Below are 12,080 nucleotides of genomic sequence, written 5' to 3' on the forward strand. Positions count from 1 at the left end.
TATGATGCTATTCTTCGCTACAACCGAGCAGGGCTCATATTACTCTCTTCAAACTTAACTCTAACTTCCTCAAGATGTTACTAAGACACCTTAAACACTGAGTTATAACATTTAAATTACATTTTTTTTATCATCAATAAAGTACCTGAAAACAGGGGAGAAATAATCACGAGTGATACGGTGTTGTTTTCTCAATTAAACTTTTAGTTGAATGAGAAAAGACCGCGATTTCCCCAGGAATATGGATGGAAACCAGAGCAATCGATCTCCGGCTCATAGATTAAGAGCATTTCGTAGATCAAAGATTAACACTTTTAGGCACCACAAAATACAGTAATCAATATAATGTTTACACATTACTCTCACAATTCGTACCCTTTGCACGCTTGACGGATGTTAACTTTAACACAATTATATGAATGTTATCAACCTCTATCAACTAATACTGAATGATTCTTATTAACCTTAGATGTTTTAAGATCCTCACATACTATGAATTTACTCATACTTTTGTAATGTATAACAGGCTATGAATATTTCATTTAACCTGTCACACTCTCCCCGAAAAAAATAAATGTTGTCCCAACATTACCAACATTGTCTTCTTCAACAGTCCGTATGCACTGGACCGAGAAAATCTCTTCTGTAAGGTAGTACTTGAGCAGAGGTCAAGGGTCACAGTTCAAATATAACTAACAAGTTATATTCACAGGACATATCTGTTGACCAGCTATATAACATAAGCAGTCTTTTCTCATACTATTGATCAACAGTCAATCAATTTTAATGATCTATATGCATAGTCTGCAAATTGTCTCTTTTGACAGTCTGTGAAATCAGACAGTAGTCCTCATGTTTGCTGAAGCCCATACATGTAAGGTGGCTGAAAGTAACATTGCTGTAGTGATGGCAGCCATGGAACCAGTCCTGGTGCAGAGTAGACAGGGAACAACTGTGGCTGTGGCTGGATACTGTAGCAGGAAGGGATACCAAGCTGATCATAGGTGATACCTCTTGGAGGTTGTCTCTCTCTTTGTGGCAGCTGGTAGGCTGGTTCCTCAGGTTCAGCAGCATCAGTTAATGAAGGAAAGGCACTTGGTGGATGATCATCAGGCAAATTTTCAGCAGGCAAGTTCATCTCCTCAGCAGGCAGGTCTGTAGCTGTTGTTGTCTCCTCCAGCCGCTTTTCAACAAGAGGCTGTGCTGGTAGCGTATCAGCGACTGGCACTGCAACTGTCTGTTTCACTGTTGGGGGCCTGTGTTCCCACTCTCTCGCTGGTTCAGCATTCCTCTCCTCAGGTACTGTAGGAGATGTGGGAACCTGTTCTCCACGTAGTCTCGCTGGTTACTGGAACCTGCCTCTGTGCACAATCCAAAGAGCATATCAACTGGAAGCCTGGGTGATCTCCCAAACAAAAGATAAAATGGTGAATAGCCAGTCACTTCGCAACGGGTGCAGTTATAGGCATAAACCAGTTTGTTCAGAGACTCCTTCCAATTTGACTTTTGTGTCTCAGTTAGTGTCTTTAACATTTGCAACAATGTTCTGTTCATGCGTTCCGCTTGACCGTTTCCCATCGGGTGATAGGGTGTTGTTCTGGACCCCGCCATGCCACTGAGTTTCTTTAACTGATGGGACAACTGATTTTCAAATTCTCCCCCTTGGTCATGGTGGATGCGGGATGGGAACCCAAACTTCAGGGCAAAGTCATTGAAGATGAGATTTGCAGCAGTTTTACCTGACTTTGATGTGGTGGCGTAGGCTTGAGTGAAACGTGTAAAATGATCAACAATCATGAGGATGTACTCATATCCCCCTTTGTATCTGTTGAGATGAAGGAAGTCTATTACATACCAGTTCAAATGGCTGTGTTGTCACAATGTTTGTCAGAGGAGCTCTTGTTTTATGGGCTGGCTTTTTCTGCTTGACACAGCAACAAGTTTTAGTCACATAGTGCTCGATGTCAGATTGCATATAAGGCCAGAAGAAGCGGTCACGTACTAGTGATACAGTGCGGTCAGTACCTTGGTGTCCCATGTTATTGTGCAACTCTTCTATCACTTTACCTTTGTACTGCTCTGGTAGAACTAACTGCTTGCGGGCTGTAGTGATTCTGTACAGAATGCCATCACTGTCTCTTGTTAATTTGTCCCATTCTCTGAATAGGCATTTTGATTTTGGACTGAATTTCTTTTGCTCTTTAACTGGCGGTTTGGAACCAGACAGTTTGAAATTGAGCACAGGACGGATGACAGGATCAGATTCTTGTGCTTCTCTTATCCCATCTTTTGGGATTGAGCTGGTTGTTGCAGTGGTTGTCTCACCTTCAGCTGATACTGACATAGATGCAGCTGAAAATGACCAAGGTACAACAGCCTCTTTCTGTACCTCAACTGCTTGTATCATGGTGGCAATGGTGTCTGGTGGAAGCTCCTCAGAACATTCTCTCATCAGTGACTCTACATCCAGTGGCATCCTTGACAAAGCGTCTGCATCACCGTTCTCTCTGCCTGGCCTGTACTTTATTGTAAAGTGGAAATCAGCCAAGTTTGCAACCCAACTGGAAGTGGTTGCGTTCAGTTTTGCAGTAGACAGAATGTAGCAGAGCGGGTTGTTATCGCTGTATACAGTGAAGGTCGGAGCATAGTACAAATAATCATGGAACTTATCAGTGATTGCCCATTTTAGAGCTAGAAATTCTAGCTTGCTCGAGTGGTAGTGATAGTTCTTCTCAGCTGCTGTTAAGGTTTGAGAGCCATAAGCAATGACCCTAAGCTTCCCATCTTGCTTTAGATAAAGAACTGCTCCCAAGCCTTGGTGTGATGCATCAGTGTGTACAACAAATGGCTGAGTGAAATCATGGAAACCTAAAACTGGTGGGTGAAGCAAACACTCAATCAGCTGTTCAAGTGCCTGTTGATGCTGGTCAGTCCACAGGATTGGCTTGTTTGAGGGTACCACATGACTTACTTTCTTTGTTTTTGTTTTCCGTGGGTGGTCAGGTAATTTCTCTGAATCTGCTTTCAGGAGGTCATACGGGCAGCTGGCACTCCTAGAAAAGTCTTTGATGTACTGTCTGTAGTAAGTGAGTAAAATATAAATAATTGCAATTCAGAATTGCATTGGGGGCATAATTATATACACATTACAGCCTAACCTATGACTTGTGCACCTATGAAATGGTGTATCAGCCTACTCAGTAACACCCACAGAAAACAACTATGTAGAATTTACACATATATTAGAATCTTAGCTCTTATTGCAGGATTTTGATTGTGGGAAATCCCCTTTCCAGTCAGCCTATTGTGTGTATTGGACATTCATATTGAGCTGTACAGCCTAACCTATGGATTGTGCACCTATGAAATGGTGTATCAGTCTACTCGGTGACACCCACAGAACACAACTGTTAAGAGTTTAAGAGTTTACACAAGTATTAGCGTCTTAGCTCTTATTGGGGAACATTAACTGTGGGAAATCAGCTCACTTTACAGCCTATTATGCCTGTTTAACATTCATATTGGACTATACAGCCTAAGTTACAGATTGTGCACCCATGAAATGGGGTATCATCCAACTCGGTGACAGCAACAGAACACAACTATGTAGAGTTTACACAAATATTTGTGTCTTGGATGACTGTTTAAAGCAATTTTTCCCAGTTCGATCTTGTTTTTCTCTGAGTTCCCAGTTGTCTTGATTGCTCGGAAGTCTAAGATTTCCAAGTTCCCAGTAGTCTTCATCGCTCGGAAGTCTAAGATTTCCAAGTTCCCATTTGTTTTGAACATAGCATTATGCCGCATTCAAGACAACTGGGAACTCGGAACTGGGAAATCTCAGACTTCTGAGTGTTCAAGACAACTGGGGAACTCTGGACAAAATGATCTCCGATCATCATCAAACTCGGAATTCCAAGTTGGGAACTGGCCTTTTTCTCGAGCTCCGACTTTCCGACCTGAAGATCACTGACATCATGGTTCGACCTTGTTTGTTTCCGAGTTCCCAGTTGAACCATAAATCTTAGCTGAGGGAGAGAGACATGGTCCCTGCTCTCTCCTTCCTTTCCTCAGGTGAGACTGACCAGAGAGAGGGGACACCGTTTTTTGCCTCATGGCGAAACTCGAGTCGCTCTGGCTCTGCATCTGCCTCATGTACAAATTCATGTTGTTCCTATGACCAAAGAAAGTTAAATATTCTTCAATTTTAAAATGGACACGACGAGCTGCTAATAATAATAAAAACGCAGGGCTATTTATACACTTGGCTACTCATTCAATGCAGCTGCAGCTTGAGTGGAAGTAGGGAGATGAGCATTTTATGTTTTGTAATAGTGTTGAATAAAACCAGTGCTGAATAAATACTTAAACATGAACTCACTCATAAAACCAGCAGCTCTTGCTGTATTCTTTACAGTCCCCTCTGGTCATTGTTTAAAAAGTTATGAAATCTCAAGTAGGCTAGTATAAAACCTTGCTGTGGCCATAAGATCATGGAAGTTGTAGGCACTGTGATTTGAGCTATCCAGATTGGCCAGCAGTAGATACACTCGATTTAGCCACAGATCTCCCGGTCCTCCAGGCAGCCAGAGTTAGTATGTTCAGACAAATTAAATGGTTAAATAATGGGAACACTTTGCCGACCCGGTGCGCAGGGCTTCTGAATCAAGTGCATTGACCGCCAACAGTGCAACACAAATAATACAAAAAGGCAAGCCTTTATCATTGTCTTTTCTACAGAAATGTTTGGTGATCGACGAGGAATGCCTTGAAGATCGACCAGGTTGGTGACCACTGGTTTAGGCTGTACAGTGCAGTATGAATATCCAAATACACACAATAGACTGACTGGAAAGTTGATTTCCCACTTTCAAATTTCTGCGATAAGAGCTAAGATGCTAATGTTTGTATAAACTCTACACATTTGTGTTCTGTGTGTGTCACTGTATAGGCTGATAGATTAGATTACATGAGTTTATTAGTCAGATGCACAGGGTCGCAGGGGTAATAAGTCTGGGGGACATGGGGAGCAGCTGGTGACTATTCAGCAGCCTGATGGTCTAGGGGTAGCCTAGTGGTTAGAGTGTTGGACTAGTAACCGGAAGGTTACAAGTTCAAACACCTGAGCTGACAAGGTACAAATCCGTCATTCTGCCCCTGAACAGGCAGTTAACCCACTGTTCCTAGGCTGTCATTGAAAATAAGAATTTGTTCTTAACTGACATGCCTAGTTAAAAAAAAGGGGGTAGAAGCTATTGGCCAGTCTCACAGTTTTTGCCATGATGCTACTATACTGCCAATACTATAAGGCACGACTATACTGTCGCGCCTTCTTAACCATGGTGTCCTTCTGGTTTGACCATTTCAGTTCCTCTGAGATTTGTAAGTCGAGGAACTTGACGTTTTTGACCATCTCCAGGCTGCTTCATTAATGAGGATGGAGGTGTGCCCAGCTTGGTTCCTTCTGAAGACCTGTTTTGCTGACGTTGAGTGAGATGTTGTTTGCCAAGCATCACACCGCCAGAGTGCCTACCTTCTCTCTGTAGGCTGCTTGTCATTGGTAGTATTCAGGCCTACTAATATTATGTCATCAGCGAACTTGATGATGGAGTTGGAACTGTGAGGCTATGCAGTTGTGGGTATATAGGGAGTACTGGAGGGGACTGAGGATGCACCCTTGTGGGGTCCCGTGTTATGGATCAGTGTGGTGGAGGTAATGTTGCCTGCCTACCTTCACCACCTGGGGACGGCCCGCCAGGAAGTCCTCTTGGGAGGAGTTCAGTCCCAGGGCCATGAGCTTTGTGGTGAGCTGAGAGGGCACTATGGTGATACCCCATTTCATGGGTGTACAATCCATAGGTTAGGCTGCACAGTGTAATATGAATTGTCAATATACTGGCTAACTGGTGAGATTAATGTTGCTCATTTCAGTGGTTTAAGAGCTACGACGCTAATATTTGTGTAAACTTTTTTGAGTCAAATGAACTAATAATTGTCTTTCATTGAAGTTATATAACAACATTCCCACATTGTTTTGCATTATCTAGTCCAATTGTAGCATGATTACACAATTTGTTGTATCTGTTTGCGTCAGTTTCAATGGGGAACTGTTATTTTAAAGGCGAACCGCGGATTCCGCTATTGTTGCTTACGCGAATGATGTTCACAACACACTGGTGAGTACAAGACGAAGGAAAAGGAAGCGCCAGAGTCTGCGCAAAACGAACACGTCTCGTGGACGCGCTGCTTGTGCTGTCACGAGCCTTGTCCAAGGCTACCGAGTAGTGAATTGACATAAATTATTGACGACATCGAATTGCCTTCGTTTAGCCATCGGACATACGCCATTATTGGAATAGATACATTGTGGGAATACGATGGTATGCTGACTGATCACAGTCAACTGGTGATGTTTTCCAAGATTTGATATAGCTAGCTAGCCAGCTAACGTTAGCTGTTTAGCTAGCTTGCGTGCGTGACACACTGACAGAGTCAGAGATCAGACTGAGTGGCATTTTTTTGGCATTGTGCTTTTTCTCTGATATCTGGATATATAACGTTAATATATTTAGCGGGTAGATGTAGTTAGTTACAACTGCGTGTACTTTAACCGTCATCTCGTCGTGAACGAAGAGAAGGTTTGAATGAATTTGCTAGCCAGCGGAAACGTCGGCTAGTTAACACGGATACACTTGGAGTAACCCATACGGCTAGTTTGCTGAATTGATCAACGGCACTGTCATCCAAACTAGCCAATCGACATTGCTAGCAAGCTATTATAAACCTGCTATCTTTGGTAAAACGCCAAGGAACATAAACGGTTAAAAGTTGGTTAGCTGGCTAACTAGCTAGGAAACAAGCTAACACACCCTGCACTGTAACACCTAAACGCCAGCTGACGTTTGATAGCTGACCATCGACAATTCATTTTTTTACGGGAAAGGCCGGAGTGAGGACAGAAACCAGCAAAAATGCCGGCTGTGTCGAAGGGAGATGGGATGCGCGGATTAGCGGTGTTCATTTCGGACATACGGAATTGTAAGTGTCTTTTTCCATCATTGATTGGCTTTTCAACGTGCCATGTTATTATAAAAAATTGCATGGTGGACGACATTTGATCAACAGACATTTGTTTTCAAGTGTACCTTGAAATGTAGTGGTGTAAAGTGAAACAGCTAGCTCAATGGTAAGAAGAGAGGGGTTATAACTATGGAGAGGTCATTCGCGGGTACAGTTGCTGCTGCATCGCATCCCTTTTCCATTTGCGCTGTCTACTACTGTGCTTGGTGGTTATACACGGTCGACCGTGATGATGTGTTGTGTGTCAGACTCGTAGCATACTACTAGGCCGCTTCTCATGAGATGCTGTCACTGCTGTTCACGTCACCCGTACCAGAACAGAAGCAGAGTAGCTGACGTGTTATCGCGATGGGCCACCAGGGTTAATTTTGCCCAGTAGTTTTGTTGTTGTGATAATACATTTATCAGACAGTCGCATAGGGTGAAATGTAGCAGGGCTGGATGGATAGTTATGTTGTATCGCTGTTGAGAGAACGTTACAGTAGCTAAACCAACCGGTTGAACGACTGGGTCGATTAGAATTAGTCGCCACTCGCAGCATAGTAGTCGATCATATGTTTGCGCCTACCTTGTTTAGTGATATTAATGTATTGTCAATAGTTGGAATAATATACAAAAGTTGCTAATCCAGTTTTTCTAATTTGAGGCCTGGTTTATTCTGAGTGCATTGTCTGTCATAGCGCGCACACATACACGCCCATACATTATACAGATATTGTGCATGACACTGCCATTTTTCATAACCACTGTCATGATAGAGCAGAATAATCTTTCTCACTCACTCAAAATACACACACACACTGTGTGCACATTAACCCTTACAAAAAAAAGATTGCAGTCAGAATGCAGTATGCTGCAAATACTGTGTCCAATATACATTTTTTTACTGCAATAGAAATACCACAGTCGGCTGCAGTTACTGCACTTTTTACTGCAGTTTCAAACCTGCAATCTTTTTTTGTAAGGGAAAATGCAGGCTTTAAGAATACTAGACAGTGTCTTGCTTGCAGGCTGTTTCATGTAAAGCTAGCCCTTACAAAAAAGTGCAGTAACATCAGTCGACTGTGGTATTTTAGACGCAGTTATACTGCAGCTACACTGCAAAATTATTGCAGTAAAAAAAATTGCATTGTACTTCAGTTTACTGTGCTCTGACTGCAATATTTTTTCATAAGGGGGCACCGCATGGCATTTAGGGTTCCTTTCCCCTCTTTCAAACATGATAAACAACAGAAACAAGACCTGAAGAGGTTACAAGACTGCTAGTGGTGTTGTGGGGTTAGCATAAGATTGATTTGGAATAGAGTGCTGTCTAAGATCACAAAATGACATCATAGTAGTCCAGATTGAAAAGTTGGAAAACTCAAACAGCACATGCATTACCTTAGTCCAGCGTCTAAACTGAAATGGCAAGGACTGCCTCTATTTGAAATGGACACAGTCGCACACTAATATCTTGAATTTCACCCTTATTCACCCCCGCCCAGCCCCGTCCCACCTCTGTCCCACCTCCAACTCTTGTCCTCTTCCCACCCATCCCTCTGATTTGTACAGTATGGCTTTTCCTCTCTTCTCCCTCTGGAACATTGTGTTCTCCTTGATCTCTCCTTCCCTACTGTTCCCCAATTTAGTCGCTGTTCCTGTTATTCTATTAGTTAACTCTCAAGTTCTTTGCTTATTTATTTATTCCTCATAAATACATAGCCTAATTCTCCAACATTCACCCTATCTAAGAACTTTACACATGCTAGGCCCTATTTCTTTCAAGTTACTCAATAGGCTACTCACCCCTTTCTTTCCCCCACATGGCCCTATTCCCTCTATGAGATATGAAGGAGAGTCTGAGGAGTGGAGAAGCAATTCTCATTCCTTCCTTGCCTTGCCTTCCGTTGTGGCTGGCAACGTGACATTCTTGGTCCACAACTCAAATTGACTGTAAATATCACAGTTAGCCAAGCCAGTAAACCACAAACTTATCTTCTAAAACATATTACACTATTGAATAAGGCAAACAAACCACATTGCACTCTTGAATAATGCAACAATTCACAAGCAGGTGCAGACAATTTAAAAGGTATATTTTCTCCTCTGTAGTCTACACTCATTACATTTTAGCTTCAAGACAAATGGCATGTGTTCATAAAGTCACGTTAGCTTTAAAAAAACAACAACAATTAACCCTCTCATATGAATATAAAAGTACAGTAGGCCTACCTTACAACATTACAACAAATCAGACATTTTTTATCTGTCATGCAAATGTGGTAAAAGCAAATTGTGACTGAAAACAGGGGTGTAAGTGAATTCACTGTGGAGTTACAATGAGCTGTTTTATGTATAAGCCCATACCTGCCACACAAAATAAATGCTTAATGATTTGTGAAGGTGCACAATTAGTCTGTGCTTCAGTCTGATCAACTGTAGCCTACTGATATCGACCACAGCGACAGGTAGCCTAGAGAAGCCTATGCACTCTGATCTCATCTGGACCAAGGGGAAAGAAACTTCCTGTTTTTATAGCCTAAGCTTTGCATTTATAGAATTAAATATTCCCATTTTATTTGTGTTCTTGGAGAATATGATCAAATTTGGTTTATATTAAAACTTTGGGTGCTACGTTACAGGAGACAAAGGGCTGTGAGACAGGTTTAATCTGTGACGCATGAAAAGTGGGATGGTACGGTGCAACAGACACTGAACAGCAGAGGGACTAATAATCTTGGAGATGGGGAAAGGTCAGATTTTTAAAATAGGGAAAGTTTGCGGGACTCCACTCGGAGGGGCAGGTCATGAGTGGACAGCCAAAACCTTCTGCCCGAGACGATGCCGTGGCCCTGTAGCGGTTTGCTTGTCGTCGAAACCTGGAGATGTTCTTGAGAAGAGCCAACTCTCTTCCAGGTATGGCAACAGCGGAGGACAAACATCTGGGCCGAGGGTATGCCGACCTCTTGCTCCGGGAAGAGTGGGGGCTGATTACTCCAGGGAACACTCGAAAGGCGAGAGCCCGTTGGCAGCCTGAAGGAGTGGGCCCACTCCAGGACCTAGGAGCGTACAGCGTCATGTACAAACATCTGGTTATCTGGGCCAGATGTTTCCCAGCCGAACCGCCCCACTGGGAACACTGTGCCTCACTGACCTGCTTCTCTATTCCTCAGCTGAGTGCCGTCACCAGACACGAGGTGGGAAGGATGGTCACGAGGTGGGAAGGATGGTCACGAGGTGGGAAGGATGGTCACGAGGTGGGAAGGATGGTCACGAGGTGGGAAGGATGGTCACGAGGTGGGAAGGATGGTCACGAGGTGGGAAGGATGGTCACGAGAAGTTAAACCGGGTGAAAAGCAGGGCCCGCATAGCTTGCCTGAAATTGAGCCACTTGGCGGTGTGAAGATATTCCAGATTCTGGTGGCCCGTCCACACAATGTACAGATGTTCCCGCCCCCTCCAACCAGTGTCTCCACTCCTCCAACGCCATCTTCACCGTGAGAAGCTCACGATTCCCCACATGGCGTTGAGGCGATGGGAGGAGGCGCAAGGCATGTAATTTTAGAGGCATGACAGAACGCTGGGACAGGACAGCCCCCACTCTGCTTTTACGAAAAGCTGGTTCTCCAGGAGGCTGTGGAGGGCCTGTTGGACGTGGAGCACGTGTTCTTGGGCTGAGTGGGAGAAACGAGGATGTTATTGAGGTAGACAAATTAACAGGTTCAACATGTTCAAATGGCACGACCAGGTATTTGTAGTGGCCGCTGGCTGTGTTGGAGGTAGTCTTCCACTCGTTCCCTTCCAGTATCCAGTTCCTGGTACTCTGTGGTCATGGTGGAGAGGTCCGGGGCAACCTCCGAGCCCACAGGAAGATATCCCGGGGCAGGCTGTGCTGACTTCAGACGATGGGCGTGGCAGAACGGGCTCCAGCTCATAATGGCACCAGCAGTTCAGTCTATGAGGGGATTGTATTGCTGGAGCCAAGGGAATCCCCTTTACCACAGAAACCTGAAGAGACTTAATCAACATATATTGGATTGCCTCGCTGTGGTTCCCTGACACTCGCGAAACTCCCTGCTACATTCTCTAAGCCACCCATCAATCCGCATGGTCAAGCCTATGAGGGAGTCAAAGTCCGTGGGCAGCTCCCGGGCTGCGAGCTCATCTTTGATCACCTTCGATAATCCGTGAAGGAACATTTCAAACAATGCTTCCGGGTTCCAGGCGCTCTCAGCCACCAATGTGCTAAAATCCACCATATAGTCTGCCACACTACGGGATTCTTGACATAGCTGAAGCAGCTTACGAACAGCCTCTCCCGGACAACAGTGAATCAAACACCTTCCGAACATCCGTCACAAACTCCTCAAGACTGAGGCAGACGGTGGACTCTTGCCCACACACTGCCGTATCCCCGGCGAGTGCCCTCCCGGACGTCAGCGCTATGATGTACTCTATCCTTGAGCAGTCCGAGGGGAATGAAAAAGGCTGCAGCTCGAAGGCGAGGGAACACTGGGCGAGAGAAGCCCGGCAGGTTCCATATTCTCCAGTGTAGCGCTCCGGAGGAGGTAAGCGGGGTTTTTATGACACTGGGGTAGGTTTGGAGATTACTGGTATGACCCGCTGCCCAGTAGGGAATCGGAATTGCTCCATCAATGTATCGAAAGCCTGGTCATGGTGTTCTGCCAGGATATGGAGTCCCTCTGTATAGACATTGCAGTAGCTCCTCGTGTTTTCCAATGGTGGCTCCTTGCAGGGAGACAGCATTATGGATCTGGTCTGAGTCTGCTTGGTCAGTCATGGTTAGTTCGTACTATCAGAACTAGAGGTCGACCGATTATGATTTTTCAACGCAAATACAGATTTATTGGAGGACCAAAAAAAGCCGATACCGATTAATCAGCCATTAATATGTATGTATGTATGTATGTATGTATGTATGTATGTATGTATGTATGTGTAATGAAGACAATTACAACAATACTCAATGAACACTTATTTTAACTTAACTCTTGAAACTC

The 12,080-nt window shown here is 44.2% G+C and overlaps 1 protein-coding gene across 4 annotated transcripts in view; it reads left to right on the forward strand.

Annotated features, from left to right (window-relative positions):
* The first annotated feature begins 6,203 nt into the window (after positions 1-6,203).
* LOC135556083 (AP-2 complex subunit alpha-2-like) overlaps positions 6,204-12,080 on the forward strand; it is a 65,557-nt gene continuing 59,680 nt past the window's right edge. For 2 of the 4 annotated variants that reach the window (XM_064988995.1, XM_064988996.1), the window contains exon 1: positions 6,205-7,035. In XM_064988995.1, the coding sequence (XP_064845067.1) occupies positions 6,969-7,035 (67 nt within the window). In that variant the 5' untranslated portion in view covers positions 6,205-6,968. Of the gene's footprint in view, positions 7,036-12,080 lie in introns of all 4 variants that reach the window. The other 2 variants (XM_064988994.1, XM_064988993.1) reach the window with 2 other exon arrangements.

Source organism: Oncorhynchus masou, chromosome 15 (assembly GCF_036934945.1).
Source record: "Oncorhynchus masou masou isolate Uvic2021 chromosome 15, UVic_Omas_1.1, whole genome shotgun sequence".
Classification (NCBI taxonomy): domain Eukaryota; kingdom Metazoa; phylum Chordata; class Actinopteri; order Salmoniformes; family Salmonidae; genus Oncorhynchus; species Oncorhynchus masou.